Raw genomic sequence first — 23,768 nt, 5'->3', positions numbered from 1 at the left:
CTTTCACACACTTATGAAAAGGGTATTGTGGCTGTTTTTTCATGTACAGTGTCTCCACTAAGGTATCCCATTGACTTACAATGACAAAGCACCAGGGATATTTTTCTGTCCGAGCCAGGATATACTTAGCCCTTCCCCCTTGACTGGAATGAATTCCGCCCCAATAATAAACTATAAACGCCGTCACACACCATAGCTGTCCTTGGACTGACATCAGAGTGTGTCAGTAATGGATGGAGGTTGAATGATGGGAGTCAGCAGCCTCCAAGGAATTTATGAGTGCTGGTGAGCATCTGTGCAAATACAGTATGTACCTGTGTCTGAATGCCAGTGTACAGTCAGACTGTTATTCTTACTGTGCAGAGTATTTTCATCAACACTGTAAAATGTTCCTTGTGCACCACAGCTGTACCATCTCTCCTCAGACTTGTGTTACTTGTGTTGTTAGCTAAAAAAACCTCTTATCAGAAACCCCTCCCTATCTGAGATCTGAAGCCATCATCTAGATTCACTACTTTAGAAGAGCTGCATCATTTAGTTGCAAATTTGTACAGATTTAGGTAAATATTTAGTGATGCATTACGTTTGCTCTCCCTGCCATACAAGTTGGACAGACAATTGGGCAGAGAGCATCAACTACTGTAGGGAGGGTAATCACCTCATGAACTCATTATATGGGTGTCTATTTTTCTGCTATTGGCTGTGTGTGTGATGTTCTGACACTGCTAAATGGGTTGTGGTTCTTGTGTATGCTGTGGGTGTGTTAATGACTCATAGGATCGGGAAGCAACAAATGCTAAACCACAGCACAGCACAACACCACAACATCTGCATGGACCTTTAGCTAATACCCCAACTGAGGAGAGAACACTTCAGCCTTTGTATCCATAGTTTTGTGCCTGGTTGTCGGCACAGTGTCTGCACCATCAGCTGTGAAAAAATAGAGGCTTTGCACAGGAGCCTACTGTGTTTCTGTCCTCTTATGAAAAATATTGCAGCGCGTTTCTATATGACTCTGCTCTCAGGTGACAAACTCATCATCAATGTGGAACTTTCACCAACTACAGAACTAGTTTTTGATTTAATCCAAATAGCTTTAAAAAGGCTCCATGCATCCATCCCATACACACCAAAATGATCAATCAATGTAAGTCAGAGCATGCAAACTACTGAAATGTAAGATTTAAACTCAACAATGGTGATATACACATACAAAGCTTGTTCCACAAATTGTGAAAAACTTTTATTTGTCCATAATTTTTGACATGAAATGACATGAAATGAATAGCCAGAATAGTTCAGTTCTGTAATTTCAGATGGATTTTTTTCCCACTTACTGAATAGCATGGTAGCTATTAAAAATCCTATGCAGCAAAATAAAAATAAATGGAACATAAAAGTATTTTGGAGAAACATATTCCTCAGACTTTTCAAGGCAGTGTAAAATGGAAAAAAATCTGTCCCTGAGAGAAGAGACTCCTGTACCATACACCAAGGCAAAGGTTAACTCCTAGCATTAAGAGAGATGAGGTATATCTAAAAACAACCAAATATAAGAGAGAAATTAAGAGTAACAGAAAAAACCTTGACTGCTTTGGTAGAAAGAAAAAAAAAACATTACACACTCTTGGCAATAAAACCATCAGAAATGTCTGGACCAGAAATGTGTTGTGTTTTCATAGCCCTAAATGACAAATGAAATGGTTCAACATGGATCAGTTTCAAATCACTGAGAAAAGCGTTTGTTAAACTGGAATGTGAACAAATCTGAAAATGCTGCCATTAGTTTTGTCTTAAATAACAACATGAAATTACATAAACACAAGATAATTTTTCACCCACCACAATTCCTGTGTTTTACTGTTACAGTGTTGACAGTGAAAACAATATTTCACTGTGAAGCTTCAAGAGACCGAGCCAAAAAATGTAGATTCATAAATTCATCTGAACAATTATTCTTTTGAATAACAGCAATTAAATTCAAGAATATGAGCTGGTTACACAAACATATCTAAACCCAAGTCATGTTTTAAAATGTACTTATCCTTCCCTTAAATATTTAATTATTTTACCAGTTTTAAGTTTTTCCTGACTTGTCTGTAAAATTCACTGAGGGCTCAGTACCTGAATAGCAGTCTCAGCAGAAGGCACATTTAATATAGACATGAACAAATAAAGGAGGCCACTAGTGAAGACAAACAAACAAAAAATCCTACCAACATTGACATAATAAATATAAAGTGTTGATAATTTACAACATGACAAATTAGGCTGTGTTTACCTTATCCATAATCTGGAGACAAATACATGTATTTCATTTTGTTACACACACACATTTTTATTTTTTTTTCTCCAATTAAGACTCATGTGCAAGAATTGTGATCTTTGTGTTACAGGACACTTGTGTTAATGCATCCTTGGAGTGTGCACTGCCATTTAATTTACGTTTTGTCTTTGGATCAGATCAGGTCTTGGCAGCTGGTAGTGCAGATTATCATGGTCTCAGTCGGCAACACGGTGCACAGCAGTATCTTCATATATAATATCAGACGGTCAGTGGCACTCATCAGCCAGTACCATCTCAGTAGTCAACAGTACATCCAGTGAAATAAAAAACAGTGTAGCATCAGTAGTATCTCCTTAGCGATGACCTTGACTGCTGCCACTTGTAAAGTTGCTGCTGGTATTAAAGTTATGTAGCGTGAGTCATGCTTCGGCCTTAAAGTGCTCTGGTTGCTGTGGTTGTAACCATGGCGATGTCACTGTGCAGCGGCGGATGGCAAGGTCACCTGTGGCTGTGTGACATCCGCCGGTTCCACATGCCACGTTTAGAATGATAGTGGTGGAAGAAGTTCCTCAAGTAGATCCTCTCTACTTCCAGTCCTGCCTGGAGGACCCTGGAGCAGAAAACAGAGGAGTTTGTTATATTGATCTTAACTGGTTAGATGTTTTCCTTTTGTTCTGTTCAAAATTAAAATGAGTTTAAACCTGCAGTAACTGATTGTTTTCGGCCACTTGGGGGCAGCGGAAACAAGTTGTGTCATTTCATCACCTTTTGTGTTAATATGGCAAACTTGTTAGCAAACAGTTGCTTATTTACACATCCAGCAGTTATGGCGCAACACTAATTTTCTGTTTCTGTCCACCTGATGAATGTAAGTCCAATATTCACTCTGTTTTTGGTCTAATACCAACTGCTAATGGAAAAATCAAATGCTCCACTGTGTTCAGCTACAGGTAGCCACTAACTGTGTCTGTCTGTCTTTTGGTGCTAGACAGGTAGTGTACAATGGATTTTATGAGGGTTTTTTTTCTGAAAACAGCTGCCTGCTCCTTCCAAAATGAACACTATGAGAGCGGAGAAAGTGAACCAAATGGTAAAGTTATGAGCTGGAGAGATGAACAATGAGATGAAACTCGCTATGAAAAAAGTTTTCAGATGCAGTTGATAATTATCAGTGAGTTCATCACTATGAGTGACCCCTTTTATTGATGAGATCAAACGTTATTTAAGATAGACAGTCAGCTTTCAGTAAAAGACGGTAAAAGAAAAGGTGGGTTAATAATGGCACCATTTGTCCCTAAGGCACCCACTTTGTTATACATGCATCAAAGTGTTGCTAGCTTGCAAGCTTATCATTCAAAATGTATCTATTACAGAAATGTATATCAGCCTCTTTTACTGTATTTTTCCTTATCACCAAGAAGGTTATAATATTCAGTTTCAACTGGTCATAATGGAGGCTGCAGTGCAAGACTGTTGCATTAGACTGCAACAGTTTTAGCAAGTTGCACCAGATAAACTGGCAACCAAGCGTGAGAAAGGGACTACAAATGTAAGAGGTGTTGCTACAGAGGTTTTCCCAACAATGTTAAGGTTGAATTCCCCTAATAAGATTAAAAGAAAGACTGGTGGCCTCTGTAGCGACGGCCAATAGAGGAAATACAACCGCAAAGCTAAAAGGCATCAAACATAAAAACTGTATCCTTTAAATGATATTTAGTGAGGAACACACCTGTCGAGGAGCTCCCAGTCTTCTCCTCCCCAACGATCTGTGAAGTCTTTGGTGTTCATTCCTCCCACCGCATCCAGATCTGACTTATAGATTCCCAGTAGGCCAAAACCATTCACCTCCCAGTAACCTGCAACACACACACACTCACAAATTTGAATGACTTTAATTTGGTTACACTCACTTAAAGCTGTTTGCATATTTTCACTAGTTCTGTCCCACATCTCTTAATCTTGTGTGTACGTGCCTCACAGATTTACTGGGCCTCACATCAATGTGAGAAAACATTTTTATTCATTTACACCTGCTGCATGTTACAACCTGTCATGAATGGATGCCATGGTTCACTAAGACAGGTGTAGCTACTAGAGACTGTTTGTCTGAGTGTGTGTGTGTGGCTGAAGGCAAGAAGACATGGAACATGTCTTATGCAACATGTCAGAGCAAGAACAGCAGATGAAGACACGAGCTTAGAGGTTGTTGTACAGTTTCCCTTTCACCTCTGGAGTCACACATATGCTCAAGTAAGACTGAATCCCTGAACTGACAAAAAAAACCCCCAAAAAAACAGTGGAAGAGTAGACTTCCTAAACGGGTCAGTAGTAAGATGAAGACAAAATGGAGGGGAGTACTGATGTTTTTTTCTCGTTTATCTACATGGAATGACTCCGCTCGATCTAATCTATCGATCTAAATCTCAGTCTTCTCTCCTGTCTCTCTCCTGTCTCCTGACTGACAATCTCCTGATCTTTTCAAAATAAGCATCAAAGTAAAACTAAAGATGGATGTGTTTGTGTTTACCTCTGGCCTCTGATGGTGTAGCGCCGCAGTTCAGTCTCATGACTATGGGAGCAAAGACCATATACCCCTCCACACAGTGTTTTCTGATGGTATCGATAATAAAGGGCGGGAAGTGGATGTGGAGGTCACACAGAAAGACGATGCTGTGGTTATCCTGAAGGAGAATGAGAGAATGGAAGGATTAAAAAAAGATGTATTATTACTGTCTGTTCATGTTAGTTTCATCTTAGTTATTTATTGCTGAGTGATTTTGCCACACTTACATTTATAAGGTTGATCCCTGCTTGCAGACCAGCAGAGCGCTCAAAGTTTCCACTCAGCTTCACATATTGGTACCTGGCACATTCCACAGGCACAATTATAGTGCATAAATATAACGTATAGTCAGCCACAAGATTGTATTCAGTGTAAAAGTGAAGCAGACACACACAAACACATACCTGGGGAGTGAGGATTTCTGTAGAGCCATCCTCACGTCCATGTCAGTGCTGTTGTAGTCAGCGATGATGAGGTTGAAGTTGGTGTCTCCAGTTTCTCTGAACAGTTTCTCCATGTCAGCAATCAGCTGCTGCACCCATCGAGCCTGGTTTTTCACTAAGAGAGACAAAGAAACAAGAAAACTATCAACAATCCCCGGGGGCATAAAAATCACAGTAGTCAGCTCACTTTAGTGTTTACTTGTGAGCACACATGCATCAGTGCTGACGATCACACATGGTTTTACAAATACATCAACACTTCACAATGTCATCATAACGTAGTACAACATGATGATTTGACATTAAGTAGTATTATTAAGAACTACATATGATGTAATGTCAAATGTAGAAATGCATTGCTGTACTAAATCTTTTTTTTTTTTTAGGAGCATCAAATGTGTGTGTGTGCAGAAACCGTTCTTGATACAAATTTTTTTTTTTTTAAAAAACAACCACCCAGAAAAGTATTATTAACAGTATTCTTTAGAGAAAGTGAACAATTTGAAATTTTATCTAGAACCAGGTTTTTATATCAACTAAACTAATTTTTGACATTAACAGGCTTAATTAACAGGCTTTCAATAATTAATTACTGAGATTAATGAAGACCTGTGTTGTGTGCTCTGTGCACAATTATTTAAGTGTGTATCAGATTAAAATTACAACAGTCCCGGCCCGGGATGCAGCAGGCCCTTTGACTTTTCAGATCTCTTTCCAGAAAGACACTTTGTTATTCCTGTGCACTGGCTGCCATCCATCACTTCCATCAAGTGCTTTTGTAAAGGCTGACTGAGATGTTTATACAGTTTTAAATATGAGGCTTATGACTAAATAACAGTACACATTGCACATAATAGAGGCCTTTCTGTCTTTGAGTAATGAAATACTGACAACAATTATGTGGTCAGGACATGCCTATTCATGTCAATATTGTACTTTATACAGTGGTCAGTGGTGACCTATTTAGTTTTAAGTTGTTTAAAAATGTTTCCCACATGGTTATTATCTAAATTGCATTCATCACTTATGCCAAAATATCATGTGTCTGTACTTTAACACCTGAGTACCTTGATGATGAATGTTTCTGCAAACAGCCGAAGCCAACACAGAAGTCAACAGACAAAAAGAAGCGCATCAAATGACAGCACAACGAAAAAAGAAAGTGAGCATGGTTAAAGGTGGATGTAGAGTACCTGGCACTACGAAGTGGACGGTGGCAACAGGATTCCAGCGGAGGCCCACCGGGTTACACAGCACCGGCTCAGATTTCGGCTGTTTGAAACTGAAGTCCCTGCTGCGTTGCCTGCTGTGGCGAATCAAAGTGTAGATGTACTGTGACAGACGCAGCAGCTGGCCATTCACATCTTTCAGCTGCAGCTCCAGAAGGTAGCGGCTGCCCTGGACCCCATCCACGCGCTTCACCACGTTAACCACACGCTCCAATGTGAACCGCCTGCAGGGGCAGAGAGCACCAAAAACAAACTGTGACATGTCTGCAAAACAATTATGAAAACTATGCACACAACTCTACTTGCTATTTAATTATATAGTTGAAGCGCATTTACTTCCAAGATGCAAACTGCTAATTCAAAAGAAATTTTAAACAATTTTTTGAAAGAGAAATTCTTAACCTAGTCTTCAATGCGCAGAACTCATATACCAGCATTAAGTTTACGTTTAGATCAGTGGTTCCCAGCCTAGGGGTCAAGGCCCCACCAAGGGGTTCCGAGACATTTCCAGGGTGTCACAAGACAATACAGGAATTAAGGAAGAACATACTTCAACACAAAATTATATTTAATTTTTTTTAGAGCTTTCACTGATTTACATTTTTGTCTTTGTCTATGTGAAATACTGAATAGTTTCATCACTGCAGGTTTCTGAAATGATTCAAATTCAACAAACAAACTGAGAAGAGAAAATAACAAACTTTGGTTGAAATGGCCACAACTCGCAGACATATATGCAAGGGAGCAACTAACAATTATTTCAAATATGATAATGAATCTACCAATTACTTTCTCAATTGATCAATTATTTATTTGTTTTATAAAATATCAGTAAATTGTATAAAATGTCTGTTTATTATAAAATGTTTGTTATTAAATATCCCATTTTCTCCAACCAACCAAAAACCAAAAATATCCGGTTTATTATCATAAAAGTGTAAGAAAATCAGAGAATATTCACTTTTGTGCAGCTGGAACTCGTAGAAGTACAAGTCTTTGCTTGAAAATGACTTGAATAATTATTCGATTACCAAACACTGCCGCTTGGTATCCACCTCTTACTACGGACAAAAACTCCCCTAAACATATAAGGGACTCAGGTGATGCACTGGCACAGCTATAAATCCACTTACCCGTGGTGCTTCTCATTGAGTTGCTCCATGAAAGCCTTGACAATGGGAAGAACATCACTGGAGTCGAGCAGCAGGTTGCCAGAGACGTTGCAGTGCAGGTCGATAGAATCTGAACGCCGTGCCTGAAGGTCCAGGTGGTTCACCTGGAAGGTCTGGCTCCAGTTAACCTCAGTGTCAAATACTGGCACAGGGGTAAGGGCCTCATCGTCTGCAACTTCAAAGTTTCCTGGTCCCCATAGGTAGTCTTTCCCACCCTCCCTGGTGTCTCTCCTGTTCTCAGCTATCTTGCGAACCTTGTCCTCCTTTCCCACTTGGTCCTCCTCTCCTTTCGTATCCGACCACTTTTTGTCCATCTTGTCTCTGCGATCAGCGATCATCTTAGCTCTGTGGATGCTACGTTCTAAATCCTGCTGCAGAGGCATATTCATTGCTATCTCCTTATCCCTGTAGCGTTTTCTGGTTTCTATGTCGCTTCGCGTTAACCTCAGTACAGAGCTGTGGATGTCTCTTTTGGGAGTGGTAAAATGTTTGTTAGTGCTTGGCTGAGACTTTGCTTCTCTGGTTACAATCCTCTGCTGCTCGGCCACTGTAGGCTTTTCAGCCAAAGGAGCATTCCTCTCTAAGGGTTGATGCTTAGAGTGGTTGATTCTCTGGATTTGGGTTTGATTCATTTTATGAGACCTCTGGATCTGATGCTGTTTATAGTTGAGCTGCTCTACTGGGAGTGCTGGTTGTTCCTTTGCTTTAAGCACCTCTTTGCCCTCTGGTATCAGTGGATTTGTCTGTCTTGGCGTCACAGTTTTCTTTACTGATTTTACCTTTTGTCTCTTTATCGGTCTTTTTCGTTTTGGTTTTATCTGTTCTACTTTTTTAACTGAGCCCCCAAGTTTTAACTCCGTCTGGTTTGTTTGCAGGTGACGTCTCGAGAGTTGTGTTAGCTCTGATAGCAGCTCATCTGGTTTCTCTGGCTGTGAGACATTGCTTTGGCTTTGCCTCCTCTGCAACTCATCTATGTGCAGTCTGGTTTCAGAAGAGTTCAGCGTGTTGTTAGTTCCTTGTATGGGTAAGGACAAGAGTTTGCGTCTGCGTTTCTGAACATAATCATCATAATCATGTCCATAGTCTGGAAAAAGTGCGTTGTCTATCTGATCTGACCTGACCTCCATATCACTCTGAAAGGCTTCATTGTTAAACTCATCCTCTTCATATAGGACTGATTTCCTCCCCTGGAACCCAAAATCTAAGACACACCAGAAGCACAGAGAGAAAAGTAAGAGTTTAATGGATGGACAATGCAAGTAACCTATTTATTCATTTTTTCACAAAAGATAAGAAAATACATCTACCTATGTTTCCTTTTTCCCGCATATCAGGATGGTCTAATCTCATGTATCTAGAGAAATCAAGCCTGGACATAAGGAGACAAAAAAAACAAAATTAAACATAATATGAGAAGAGTCTAATTTGCTTTGTGTTTTGAGATTTGATACCAAAAGAAAAATAAACACTTTTTTCCTCTGCTGTGTAAAGGATTCTCAGTAGATTGAAGGTGCGGCCACCTCTATTGGTGATACTTCACTCCTACTGTAGTATTTTGTATAGAATATAACATAATCTCTTTCTAAATATGGATATATAATTTATCTTATTTGTCAAGTTTATGTCCAGAGATCTCACATCTTCATGTAGTAGGGGCTCTTGGGGTAGAAGCAGCTGTTCTCCGACTCCATGTTAGTGAGTCTGGTGTAGTCATTGGGGTAGATGTAGGACATGTGGACCTGGGTGGATGAAATGAAATGACATGCTGTTAAAGCTATGAGAGCTTACTGTTTGCTCCCACAAAGTGATGAATCGTGAGGTCTTGTTTAGTAAGGTTTATCCAGCCACATCCACAGGGACCAAACAGGTGTGTGCAGAGTTGCAATGAGAACAAAACACACCGTCTTTTTTATATATTGCAGATCTCAGAAATGATGTAGAGTAAGGTTCATATTTAAATCATAACTAAAATATGCACTCATTTAAAGAAATAGTTCAATATTTTGGGAAACATGAGAAGATCAGTACAAATTCTATCTTGTCTGTTCAATACAAAAAAAAAAAACAACTACATGTTATGGGGGGTTATGTGCAGGACCACGTCCTGGAGTCTTGTCATCACCAAAAGGTTGCCAGGCAACCAGCGGAGACGGAGAAGTAATGAGACTCTAGTAACAGAGGAGAAAGAAACTGAGAGAAATCAGACACTGTGCCACTAAATGTTTTTTTTCTAATGGGTGCAGCATGCCTTGATTCTCTTTAATTTGGTCCTCGGGAGGCATTAAGTATGCTGTCATAATTTAGATATGTGGAATAGACAACAATGAACAGTAACAAATTTAAAAAACCAATTCAGATTGGGCCACGGAAGATGGAAAAAGCTTGTGTATCACTGGGGAAAAATAAACAAGAAACATTATTTCCTCAGTGCTACTCCATTATCTTTTGCAAGACCATGGTTCTCTATTTCCAACGCTGTTTTCAGTATTATATTTTTTGTGTGAATTATGAGCTCTGAATGAAGCTCAACCAGCAGAAATTTAAGTTTAGTAGACAAATGACATAAATACATACAAACTGCAGTCCTTGGTAGCGGAGCAGAGGAAAGTCTTTGATAGTATAGCTGGGTTTGTACGAGCAGTCTGGCAAAATACCTTGTAGGAACTTGCTGTTTATCAAAGGCACTGCAAACAAACACAACACAGAGGCAAGATCACTTTGTGCATTTAGCAGGAGGAAATAACTTGCACAATACTTGCATCCGGCACAGTAGGAAATGGAGGTGTGATTTATCTGTCATGTGGCAGAGAAACAAAGCAAGAGAGTGAGACGTCTCTCACCTTTGTAGAGAGAGTCTCGTGGGTCTTCCCTCATAATGTCTTCTGCAGAATCGTGCTGTTTTGTGGGGATGTGTTGGTGGCTTGCAGCCGTCTGTGGTATATGTGCAACGTCACTCATTAACAAGGCAGACTCATCTGTGGGTTGAAGACACAGGCAAACAGGATAAGAGAAGTACTCTGTTTTTACTGTGAAACAAAACCAGACTTGATGTGCACTTTGAGCATCCTTGCAGAACACGAAAAGGCAACAATCTTGGATTATGACACACAGTGTGATGGAGATTTAAGCTCTCTAAGCTCCAAACTAATAAAGATTCACTGAGTAATGTCTTTTCAGGCAGCAGAAATGATGTGTGGGCTTCTGTGTACTTACTAACATAGAGGGAAATGTGCTTGGATTCAATAACCATGAACCTGAAGCTTTGGTCCAGGAGCTGCCACTGTGTGAAAACAAGCACAAAGAACTGCATGTCTCTTCCACTTTATTGCTCTAATTGCACATAAAAATTAGCACAGACTTGACATGAGAGTTGGAACCAATGAAATAAGATGAGAAAACAGAGAGAGGTGATTTTCTCAGTGTCTGTGCTGAGTCCAGCTACTTACTGCCACCTCCACATGGTCAGTCCCTTTGTTGTCCTGCTTATGGATAACTTCAAAAAAGTACCTCCTCTCAGCAGACAGCCTGTCGGACAGCAAAAGGTCATATTCAGAGCAGTAATATAGACATACCAGACATAACCTAAAAGGTTTCACACAGTCAGATAACTTCAACTACAGGACCTGTGTTGATCCTGGCTGGTTTTGCTACTGTACATAAAAGTAAGTAAATTTGAATAATTCATTTAGATTTGGAAAAGTGTGAATTTGAAAAGGTATTAAATAGATTTAGACTGTTTGTTTGAAAATGGGTTCCCCAGCCTCAGCTTTTGACCAGTTGATGGAGTAAACAGACACCTGATTGTAAATGTTGATTAGATTATGGGCTGAAGGAAGTAAGAATGACGGGTTTGTAATGTACAACAATATGTCATCAGCATATGAACTCATTTTATGTGGTGGGACTTTTACTGGATGCCCGGGATGTGGTCACATTGTCTAACAGAAGCTGCCTGAGGTTCAATGAAAAGTGAAAACAGTAGTGGGGATGATGGGCATCTTTGTCGAGTGCCTCTTTCTAATGGAAATGGTTTTCATATGACTCCATTGGTTATGACAGAAGCAGTGGTTGAATTGTAAAGTGTTTTAATCCAGTTGATGAAACATGGCTGAAATCCAAAGTGAATTAGGGACATGAAGAGAAAGAACCTGTCTACCTTGTCGAACACCTATGATGAATGGTGGTTTGTTTGGGTATGTGTTGTTCTTGTCTGAGGAGTTTCTCCCCTTAATGAAGCCGTTTTAATCATTGTCCATTAATGATTAAATTACAGATTCCAGTCTGACTGATAAAGCTTTGCTTATAATTTTTTTGTCAGTATTAACTAATGATATGAGGTGAGCAGTTGGTGGGTTTAGTTTTGGGTAAAGTGTAACATAGTCAGCGTTCATATGATGGGGTATGGCTTTATTTTGGTGAATTTCAGATATCACTTTAAAGAATAGAGGTGAAAGAAGAGGCCAAAATTGTTTATGAAATTCTGCCGAGTAACCGTCTGGTCAAGGTGATTTATTGTGGTTTCATCTAGGGAGAGAGGTTCTAGGTTTTCTGATTGGGTTTGGCCTAAATTATAACTTCTAGATATAATGTTCTCCCTCCTATAGGTTTGTCCTCCTTGAGTATCTTCAAATCTTTTCAGTACAAATACTTCTACTAGGCACATATGTACAGGAAATTGGTGTTGATCTTAATTGCTGATGTTTTTGTTTTCTGTTTAGTGTAGATCGTGAAGCTCACAGAACTGCCTGCCCGCTTTCAGTAAACCACATGTCAGTCAAATTCTTTCCACCACGTATGCTGCAACAGTAATGTTGATGTGTTACTGAGTCAATGTTTCTCAGTTGGATTCCCAGAAGCCCATATATGTGTTACTAGATTAGATATGCTTATGTTTAGGCATCCGTGTCAGTGTGGTTAAAAGGGCACCCCTGCAATTAAGTGTTTCCATTGTAAGAGACAGATAAATAGATAAAGAATTGTCAATGTTGGTGAGGCAGAGGTTGAGATATCTTTTCTTTTAATCCCCTGTATAGCACAAGCTCTTCAAAATTATGGATCCTACAATTCCCATTATGCAGCTCCAGATTTTATTTTTGTTTACTCATTATACAAATGTTTTCACAGGCTGAGCAGTACTCCCATGTGATGAGTAAACTGATCCTTTTGTGTAAAATCAGTGGAGTATCCCTGAAGGTTGGGAGTATTATATGATAACTGCAGACAGTTAAAGGTCTTACACACACACACACACACGCATGCACACACACACACACACACGCATGCACACACACACACACACACACACACACACACACACACACCACTGTGAATTCAATCACATTTATCTTCGCTGCTGATTTGACAATAAACAACTCACCTAACTGGTCTGGAGGTCTGACTGGCATATTTCACAAACTCACCAGGCGCAGTCCACTCTGTGCCGGTCTATAAAAAGAAAACCACACATGCAAACAAATATTACATTGGCACAAATGAGATGACAAATTACCCTCTGCCTCTTAGGAAGAAGAGAGGCACGCTTACCTTTCCAACCCACGCCAGTAACTGTAAGTTGAGGGGAGATTCATCTGTGCTGAGCCACAGTTCAGAGTTGTCATTAGAGCTCAAAGAAAACACAAACTCTCCTGAGAGACAGGGACAAAAGAGGACACAAAGAGATAAGGAGAGACACGCAAGTGCGGTAACAGACAGAAACTAGATATAAAACTAGATGTTGTACCGTCAGTATATGGATGCAGATAGCCAAATATCCTGAGCCCATAGTTGGTCCAGCCGGGAGAGACGGCCAGCTTCTGCACTGTAGTCCTGGTCTGAAAGAGCGAGGAAAGAATCGGCCATGATGCTTACTCAATGTGAAACTACATTGTGAGTCCAGGGACATGAGGATCTAGCATGTGGATGTAGAATGCACAGCTGAGTGAAAACAACTGTATGTGTGTGTACGTGTGCTTGCCTATTCTGTGTGTGTGTGTGTGTGTGTGTGTGTGTGTGTGTATGTGTGTGTGTGTGTGTGTGTGTGTGTGTGTGTGTGTTTACAGGGATCTCTTCTTTGCCAAATTAAACACCCAGCTGCATTTCAGTTGGATGAACAATTGCATTGTTATCTTTCAAAGACCATACATAAGAGGGTTATGCTCTGCTGTAAAACCAGATAAGAAAAAGTTTCCGCCTCAATTCAGATATCCATCACTTAAACCAAAAAGAAAAATACATATTCATCTTCCTTTCTCAGAAAGTGCAGAAGGTCTCACTGGTTTCTGAGTATGTTCCCACATTTCTAAATATTTAAAAGTAATATCTAAAACGTTGCTAAAAGCTGTGACACACAAAGACATACTGTGAAGCATTAGGGTTGGAGACTTGGGGATCTAAGAAGACTAAAAACATGTACAGCCAAACTAGCAGCTGTGTGAGGCTGTATTAAGACACATGGGTGCTTGGAGCAAAATTCTAATGTCACATCATCATAGTAAAACGCTCACCATTGCAGTGTTCCCAAATAATACTACACAGTGATTCTAAGCTGAGTTTTTAGTATACAGCCTGTTCACACTGAAGTGACAAAATGAAGTATAATCAGAGCAGACGGCATGAATAGTAAAGGCGATCTTTTTGCCGTTCATGTACACTGTACAAAGGAGGTACAGGACTGCTCAGAATCAAAACAGCTTCAAAAAATCTTGGAAAGCATAAAAAAAGTACTAAATCTTAGTAAAAACACTTTTATGTCTTCAAACTGTCAAAACAGTGAACTATGATGTAGTGCATACTGTACTGAATTAGTATGTAGTATGAGCTGGGACCCAGCTCATGGCAATGCTAACCCACCGATTTTAGCATGTATTAAATTTACCATTTTAACCATCTTAGTTTAGCGTGTTAGCATGCTAACATTTGTTAATTTGCACTAAACACAAAGCAGAGCTGAGGCTGATGGGAATGTCATTAGTTTTGCAGGTATTTATAGGTCATAATAGTTTTGGACTAATCAAAACTTTGACCTGATGATGTTGTAAAATTAAAGGATCATCAAAGGTATTACAGATCATCCTGAGAGAGACATAAAGCTCTAAACTGAATATCATCGCAATCCATCCAATAGTTGTTAAAACGTTTCACTCAAAACCATAAATGAGAACCTCATAGTGGCGTTAGAGGAAAGGTTAGAGAATCACTGAAGTCAGTAGGATTCATCCTCTGTGGACCATGAATGTATGTATAAAATTTCATGGAAGTCTGATAGTTGCTGAGATAGTTGATTATTTAAACACACTTAATGAAAGCTGAGTGATCTGCTACGATAAGGATCTGACTCACATGAGGATACAGCGGGTAGTGCAGGTTCTTGCGGAGCTCAGCTGTAGAACTGCCACACCAGTCCTCAAAGACATGCAGATTGGCCTGTCCCTTGTACTGTAGGAAGAGAGAAGAGAGATGATGCTGCGAAGGCACTGGTGTTTGTGCTGCAGTATTTCAGCCGTACAACAATTAACCATCTGGACTCAGTACTTTGCAATCTAAAACCGACAAACCGACCCCCCCCCCCCGATGTTTTCTAGCCATGTAGATTGTGTGGTTTTATTCGCTCAGGTTGTGAGATATCCATCTCGAAGATTTATTCTGCCTTCACCACAGTATAATGGAGATGAATGAAAATGTGTCTGTGGAGCTCATTACATCAAAGTAAGGCTTATCTTTACAGAAACCCATTACTACTACAGATAATCCAGAGTTGTCATAAATCTCATTCAGATGTCTTAAGTCAAAACTAAAACTATTTTCATGGCTAGATATATATCTAGAGTGTAGTGAGTAAATGTTTTCTGTGTCATTTGAATAAGCTCATCCTTTGAGTAACATATGCACAGAGAGGTGGATCACAGGAACTGGATGACAATGGAAACCACTGTCAAATTTCTCTTCCTCAGTTATAGTCACTTCCTTGAAAGCCAATAGGAAACATTGAAACACACATTTGCAAGTGATGAAGCAGTCAAGTTTCAGCAGAAGCCCAGATGCCCTGTAAACATACACCTCTGTGACATCTGCTAAAGAGGCCATGTTATCTGATATCTGTGTGTGTGTGTGTGTGTGTGTGTGTGTGTGTGTGCTGACTTCAGCACAGCAGCAGACTACTGCAGGTCAGAGCCAAGCCTTAGTATTTCATTAGTCCAGTAGTTCATCAGATTTCATTGGTGCTCAAGCTAAAGACTGTGCTGTCATCAGCACAGTCGGTTAAATGTTAGCATAACCTTGGCTCAGAGGGTGTAAACTGACTCACAGTGCTTCACAGGTTCTGTGTAGCTTGTAATCTCTCCATCAATCATCAACACACCTCTTTCCTTTTGTTTTCCATGTCCATGATCAAAGGCTATTTGAATCTGAGGAGCTCATTTGCTGTCAAGCTCCAGTTTATTTCATTTCAACCACTTTGTCTCTCTGTCCTTCCCCTAAGGATTGAGATGTAAATGTAGAGCACTACATCTGTGAGAGTTGTGAGATTTAATGGGAGTTGCATACTCTTAACATGTTCTGGAGTCACATCACATTCACATTTTCTGTTTTTGATGGAACATAAACCGTTAAGGTTTAGCCTGAATTTACTGCAGCATTTGCAGATGTTAAAAACCCTGTAACCTCCTCTGACTTAACGGAAAACATGTTATGTTAAGGGGTGGCCAATATGTCTAAGATGTTCTATAACAGTATCAGTAATTTTACCATGTAAAGTTTAAGTTAAACATTTAGAGCTGCAACATTTAGTCAATCAACAGAAACTGAAACATCACCTCAGTCAAACTTCTCAGTTGTGAAGAATTTCAGCTTTTCTGTGACATATGTAAAAAAATCAAATATCTTTGGATTTCATCTTGATGTATGAGCAAAACATGACAATTGAAGGTGTCACCCTGGACTTCAGGAAACTGAAACTGAGTATTTCTTACTACTTTGACTTCTTTTAATCTTGCAGATTAAAGCGATAATGAAAACAATCATTCCTTGCAGTACTAAAATCATGACTATCACTTTTCTGGAAACTCAATTGAAATAGACTTATAGTTGAAATCAATTAAAATAAATGTATTAGTTAAAATTAATTCAATTAATCAAATACCTAGAAAAATTAAGGTACAACTCATTAACTGCTTTTAAAATTCGACAACCTAAACTAGAGATTTTAGCCCTGGTGGCTCAACTGGTAGAGAGCGTACCACTTAGGCTCAGTCTTTACCGCAGTGGCAATGGGTCCGAGTCTGACCCATTGCCCTTTGCTGCGTGTCATGCCCTCGCTCTCTCACTGCCCCTATCTGAATAAAGGCAAAAAATAAATTTTGTGACAGTTTGTGACTCATCATGTTTGACAATTAATTTTAGAGTGTGAACACCATCCAACAAAAGACCAAGAGCGCACCCACACAAACATGATCTCTGGGAAGATTATGGTGTTAATGTGAAGTTTGATTACACTGGTTTGTAAAGCCAGAAAAAGCAACAAGTGAAATATGAGGTGCAAGCAACTGGTCAAAGTACAGACCTGCTTAATATAGTGGAAATATGATAACCCTAATACAGAGCCGTGGAAGCTGGTGAAGCCGACTCTGCTGCAGGAACCATACTGTACACAGAGGAAAACACACCGAGGTGGGAGGGACAGGGCAGGCCCAGGCAGGTTATTGAGGGTTCAAAAGAGGTGAGTATTTAAGAGCAGGACACACACATACACACACACACACACACACACACCTCTGGTTTCCAGGTTTGTGGAGTATAGCTGGTGATCCATGCAGCTGAATCCTCCATGTGGTCTGGTTGATGGTCCCTTCTGACCTGGGAAAACAAACATATTAAAGTCACAGACTAGGTCTCCTCCACCCTTCTTTGCAAAAACAGACGCCCTTGCATCACCATAATTTCTATTACCACTCCTTTTTCCATGCACCATCCTTACCCAGTTGTCAAACATGGCGGCCCTCCAGCTGCTGCTGTCAGCGTAAGGATTCATACCTAAGGAAGTGGGTGAAAATAATTAGAGCAGCACGTAGGGGTGACAGGCAAATATACAACGACTGTGCACAGATGGGCAATACTGTGACACTGTCTCTTGTACTGTTTGAAAGTGATTTGTGAGTTCCCCAGGGGGGTGGAACAGATTGTGTTTCTTCTAGTGGCTTTATACTGACTTTGCATTCAAACAAAATGTATTCTAATCCAAAATTAGCATGTGGCATGATCTACTTCTTGTTGGATGGTGGCACAGGAAAATCAGTGAACTCACAGAGGGTGTGTGGAGAGGAGGAAGCACTCATGAACATGAATGAATGACAAACTCTACAAGCAGTTAAGCTGAATCTCAAACACTGCCTCTAAAAACTTGGCACTGACACCGTTCTGCTGTAACCACAGAAAACCACAGCAAATTACTTTTAACTATGTAGACAACCATCAAATTCAGTGACATAACTAACTTGACTGATGCTTGGGTGGGTCACTTGGATGGGTCACATACTATAGATGTTACTAGATTCCCAGTCTTTGTTGCGCAAGATGCATTTCCATTCATTTCTCATGTGCTTATGTTGCATGAACAATGAAGCCCAGTGTCCCAATCAGAGTCCCACCCATTCCCTGTTCCAATTCAATGCTGATGGCTGCTGAATGTAACTTATCTTAATCACAGCCTTCAATGAGCCACAGAAGCACTCCTGTGGTGGCAAAAATCTCTGGCACCACTCTGGCAGAGCAGATGCAGAAATCTTACTCCTTTGAACCTCTTTTGTCATCTTTCGAATTAGAGGGTAGAATGTATTTTAAAAAGGAGGACCTCTGTGTTTTTTTTTACGAGCTTGTGGTGTCAGTGAATGAACTGGGGTTACAGTGCTTGTGGATACCAAGTCTGTCATCATCACCGGGTGGAGAGCTCCAAACACACACACACACCCTTTGAGCCATGGTGTTGCCAAAATTGAGCCACACAGTAGTAATTCTAGAGTGGGGGTTAAGAAAAGCAAGAGCAGGGTATTTTTATCCGCCTCCGCCCTCATCTAGTCTTCTTACAAACGCTGCTTCTGTTGCCTTTCCTTCACAATATTTCCCAAAGTACTGATGATTTATTAGTTAATTAGTTTGTTTTGGGGTTTTTTTGTTCATGCTAAAATGCTTTGCCTTGTGAAATTCAGTGACTCAGAGCTGAAATGTTCCAGTGGATAAAACAGTTGATAAAAAGAGAATAAGGACTTTACAGGCTTTCAGTTTTCATACACGGCACAAAAATCTATTCAAATAACAAAGACACTGGCAGGTTTGGCACAGTTACTCTCCTGAAGCAACCAAAAAATAAATAAATGCTGCTAGAGAGACAATGTGTTCGAGTTCTGAGGATTTTAGACAAACACTGTTGCTTTTATGTTTCAAGGGACAGGCTGTGTAAAAAACCTATAGTATATATAGTCAACGTTAGTCATGGTGAACTAGCACTCGGCAGACTGAAAGGACGAGAGGTTTCCCGCTGGAAGCAAGAGGAAGCAGAAGGAGACAGACATTTTAAGAGACAGTCTGGTGAAAAGTTGTTGTCATTAACTCAACCATGACTTTTCCACCAAAAGATCATGTTAACATGTGGGTGAAGTGCCCAGTACAGAGAAGATCGCGGCATAAAAAAAAAAAAAAGAAGAAAAAAAGCCCACCCACACAAGCAGCCATTTCTCCACCGGGACATTTATTAACTGCCTTACTTCATACGCTATCTTTGTTCTTAAGTGCCCGTGTGACCTACATGTGGGAAAAACAAGCCATCCCTCAAAGACCATATCAGCAGGGCCAAGCCCTTGAGTGCTCCTGTGGCAACCTGTGTTGCCAGTCTTAATCTCTCAGTCTCTTTTCTACTGTTGATAGGTGATGACCGTGTTACTGCCCTGCTGCACAGGAGGAAATGAGAACAAGTGGTTTTCAATTAAGACTGCAAACTCTATTTCCAAATGTTATGCCCTCTGAGGGATCAGAATGTTGGTTTAGAGGAATTGCTTCATTAACTTATTGATTTTAACATTTGTTGACCAGGTGTAAATAGTTGAAACCTAATGCAGAGCCAGTATGTAAGCAAGGCTCATGTGTAAAGATTTGACTACAGTTTGTTACCCAGCCATCTGTTTCTTCTTTGTTATGTGATGTTTTAGGTTGATAAAGTGCTGCTATATTCACAAAAAAAATCCATTAAGAATTAGATTGAGAATTAATTTGAGCACAGCATTTCTTTTGGATTTCATCACTGTATTTTTAAAAAACTCACAAACCTTTACATATTTTAGACAGAATAAAAATATGGATAGATGCTACAAATGGACAGAGGCTATAAAGGCAGAAGTATGTTCCAGTGGTCTATGTAATGTGCATGACTATAAAAATAAACCTTGAACCGTATAAACAAACTGATGTCACATAACAAGGAAATATCTGTATAAATGTTATGTAAGTTGTTTGTTTGCATCAGGAGCAGCATGAGCACAATATTGTGCACACCTTCCTTGTATTGACTTGTATTGACTCCAATCTACATTTCAACTGTCAAAGCTTTGAAAAAATGTCTAAATTACTTGCTTTTTAAAAAAAGAATCATCATCTTTTGTGTTACCTGGACTAAACTCATTTATGTGTCTGATATTTCTATGTATCCCATGTCTCCAATAAAACTGGAATTTCAATCAAAGAAGTTTAAAGCTGGTGCAAAAAGTTATGCATAAGACACGTTATAGTTATCAAATCATATCACTTTAAAAAGGCTTGTTTCTGCTTTTTGACTAGGAATAGAAATTGTGACATCAAACCTGCTTTCACACAAACGTTACCGCTTCTGATGTACTTTTCGACACGTTCAGACACCTTTTGTCACTGCAGCCACCTCAGACAATAGTGACAAGATATTCTTATGTGTCCACCCCTTCCTGTCAGTCTCCTGTTACACATTTCAATCTTCACATTGCTCTTTCAGCTCTGTCTGTGAAGGCTACGTGGAGCCTCTCCCCCGAGAGAAGTCCCACTGTGACGAGGGGGCTACAGCCCAGGAATGTTTACATATAGGCTAGGCGAGCCCTGTAATGTAGGTCTGAGGCATGTGTTTACACGTCAGGCTTTGTTCAAAGTGTGTGTCATGTGTTGTTATTCCTCTCCTGTGAGCAGACACCAGCTTGACTATTTTCACTGTTTTACATCTCCATCCATGCCGCTGTGGTGACACCCTGATGTTATACTTGGGTGTGAGTGCAATGCAACAGATGGCAAGCTGAGGTGTAAATAAGGTGAAAGAGCAGGATGTTTGGGTTCCCTTTAAGATAAGACTTCCTTCTGAGTGTAAACCTGCGATCTAACCTTGTGACCTCCCCATCCCCCCTTTCACTCACCCCCCCCTTCTCTCTGTGAACCACACAGACCACTCAATCTCTTCAAATGGATGTGTTGTTTCACCTGCTGCTGACTCATGTTTCCTGTTCAAATGCATCCAGTATCATTGATGAAAAGCAAAAGTAGGCATTAATGCTCACATCAGACACTTACAGAGAACGCCTGTGGTGCTTCATAATGCATTTACAGTTATCTAAACATATTCTACTGAATGAACAGAAAAACAGAAAACCCCTGTTAATTGTAATCTAATCCAATTCAGTCCTTCAATAAATACACCTCTTTTTTGTAATTTCAAATAGGTAGTTTGGTGTCCACATTGTAAAATATTGCCTTTGGCTTCACCACAAGGCTTTAAAAATTATTGTTGACACTGTATCAGAGAGATGATGATTGAGCTCTGTGGTGATCTATGAAGCTGCACTTTGTTGTGTGGCAAAGAATTGCATTTTATGTCAAGATAAAAAATAAAAAAAAGGTTCTTTGGATTTATAAATGACGTGGACAAAATTAAAAACAATTTACCACCACTAAAACAGTTGGCTACAGCTTCAAAAACGAGCAGTGGAGATGAGTGAATACACAGTTAAGCAAGTGTTCACAAAGTAAGGAAGTTATGTTATTGTCACATCGTTTCTGCTTTTCTTGTCTCACGGCAAATGGTTTATTGACACATTACAGCCTTTTTTCTTTTCTTTTTTACCTACATACTCTTTCATGATAGCCTAGGCCTTCTGCAGGTTTATTTCTTGCTTTTTTATATGCTCACTTTCCAGTGTTAGGGTGTTGTATCCGCTACATGATTTATAGCCTATTAGTGCGCAGTCAAAACAATGCATCACTTTAATAAGTTTACAGAACAAACACTTGTTGAGTAAGATCTGTTGTGACTGTGTCACGGGCTGGCGACCACAAACTTACTTGCATCACTACTCCATGCTTTTGCAGCTACCATCTCATGGTAGACGGCCACTGCTCCGACCAGCAGAATTGCCCCGAACAGCAGATATTTGCCATTGCGCCGCAGTTTCTTCAAAGGGAAAAATTCCAAGATCATCTTGGCTCTAGGGCGAAACCTCGTCCCGGTTTGTTCATCGGTGGGGTCACCCGCTTTGTCATCAGGAGGGGACCGACCCTACCGTGAGCCAGTCCGCCTGCCACCCACCGCTGCTCCCGGTGGGTGCGCTCTACCGGCGCCCTGGATATCCCCAGTGCGCACGGCCCCTGGTGGCTCCTCTCATCCCGCGAAAAATCCCACCATGACCTGGGAAAGCCGGTAATCTTCTCTAGGCACTCTCTATCATCTAAAAGTTTCAAGAGGTTTCCTCTTGCCCCTTATCGCAGGGTGAGCCCTGACCTCTCTGTGCTCCGGGTGCTCCCGCACTACGCGTACAAGAAGCAGTACAAACAACTGAGTGAAGAGTGAAATGTCACACCACCAGTCTCACTCTTCAGTCCACACAACTTCATGAAGACAGACACAAGATGCCACAGAGAGAGCGGGGCAGAGCCAGTTCTGTCTTCAAAGTAAAAGCATGATTCTGTCACAGGGGTGAAAAATAAATCATTGATGTGTGCACGCTCGTGCACCCGTGATTACCTTTCTTCATTGTACTGTATATTACCGATAAAATGTCTAATTTTATACATATATTTTTATTGTTGAACACATTTCAACATGTTTCTCACAGTGTTTTGAAATCCAACACCGGAAACGCTCTTTTGTTTGTAGTTGCCTTGACACCACCCGCTCTGAGATTGAAGGGAGGAGTGAACAAGGGCAGCACTCACCACCCTCTCTTACCTTGAGATTTACCGTGAACAGGTGGTAACTAAATATACCAATACTTCCTTTAGTCATTTTTCCTTTCCGCATATACATGCAGCTTTAAATTAAATTATTCTAATTTAAGCCTCAGTTTTCCGTTAACTGTTAGCACTTTGTCCACTGGTCTGCTGCACTACCACCTAAGTTTATCAGGTGAAACACTTCATGCTTCACCTCTCTACATTTGAAATAACAAAACACCTATACCACAGAATCTGTACAGATTATGAATGCAGGTGTTGCTGTTTTGGACATTAAACATACGTACATATGATACATGTTTTCAGGGGCTATAGTTTGAGCATTATTAACTACTAAATTGCCAACATACTAACCTGTATCCCCCATTTTATTATATAGAGTCATTAAGGGATAGTGGCCCAAAAATACATTAATTAGAAATGCTAACCATTACATAATTAGTAAATGAAGTCCACAAATAAAGGAATATTATGGTAATTTGTTGGGAGTGTATTCACTCAACCTGTTGGGTACCCCAGTAGAAATCCTTTGTGTTGGTGCAATTTGTCCATCATCAAAATAAAAATAAAAAACTACAATAAGAATGTCATTGTTGATGCATTTTATGCCTTTTGTAAGTGTGTAAGTCAACTTTATATATCCATTGTCAAGCCAAGAACTGCTGCTCTGGGAATAAAAAAAAGAAGATATTCCCAGGTGAGTGCTGCTCCCACACCTCCCCCTTTAATATAAACCTGAGTTACTGAATAGTGTCTAGATGGCAAGACAAAACAAAAAAACTAACTAAAGAACAAAGAAATGCACTCAACTAGCCTATAATAAATTAAATACTGCAAATGAATAATGAA

At 40.0% G+C, this 23,768-nt stretch overlaps 1 protein-coding gene across 1 annotated transcript; it reads right to left on the bottom strand.

Moving 5' to 3' along the window:
• Positions 1-1,230: 1,230 nt before the first annotated feature.
• Positions 1,231-22,545, bottom strand: b4galnt3b (beta-1,4-N-acetyl-galactosaminyl transferase 3b). The gene is made up of 20 exons (XM_023403929.2): positions 22,032-22,545; positions 17,665-17,720; positions 17,460-17,543; positions 15,033-15,128; positions 13,435-13,525; positions 13,239-13,339; positions 13,072-13,139; positions 11,141-11,219; positions 10,908-10,974; positions 10,535-10,669; positions 10,269-10,378; positions 9,333-9,433; positions 9,002-9,063; positions 7,656-8,895; positions 6,487-6,746; positions 5,255-5,408; positions 5,078-5,150; positions 4,815-4,968; positions 4,017-4,143; positions 1,231-2,897 (listed from the first exon to the last, which is right to left on the bottom strand). Exons 1-20 carry the CDS (start codon positions 22,165-22,167, stop codon positions 2,786-2,788), a joined length of 3,306 nt encoding a protein of 1,101 aa, XP_023259697.1. The 5' UTR covers positions 22,168-22,545; the 3' UTR covers positions 1,231-2,785.
• Between the last annotated feature and the right edge of the window lie 1,223 nt (positions 22,546-23,768).

Source organism: Seriola lalandi, unplaced genomic scaffold (genome assembly GCF_002814215.2).
Source record: "Seriola lalandi dorsalis isolate HSWRI2012SDOR001 ecotype SW California unplaced genomic scaffold, Sedor1 jcf7180002054188, whole genome shotgun sequence".
Classification (NCBI taxonomy): Eukaryota; Metazoa; Chordata; class Actinopteri; order Carangiformes; family Carangidae; genus Seriola; species Seriola lalandi.
The sequence above is the reverse complement of the archived record's forward strand: the minus strand, read 5'-3'. Positions and strand labels throughout refer to the sequence as shown.

What these genes read in the sequence shown, in the direction of transcription:
- b4galnt3b (XM_023403929.2), bottom strand. Translation starts at nt 22,167, where the DNA reads ATGATCTTGGAATTTTTCCCTTTGAAGAAACTGCGGCGCAATGGCAAA. An exon ending in CACAAACCTGGAAACCAGAG is followed by an intron (nt 15,129 to 17,459) that starts GTGTGTGTGTGT and finishes CTCTTCCTACAG; the next exon opens with TACAAGGGACAGGCCAATCT. An exon ending in CTCAATGAGAAGCACCACGG is followed by an intron (nt 6,747 to 7,655) that starts GTAAGTGGATTT and finishes CTGCCCCTGCAG; the next exon opens with GCGGTTCACATTGGAGCGTG.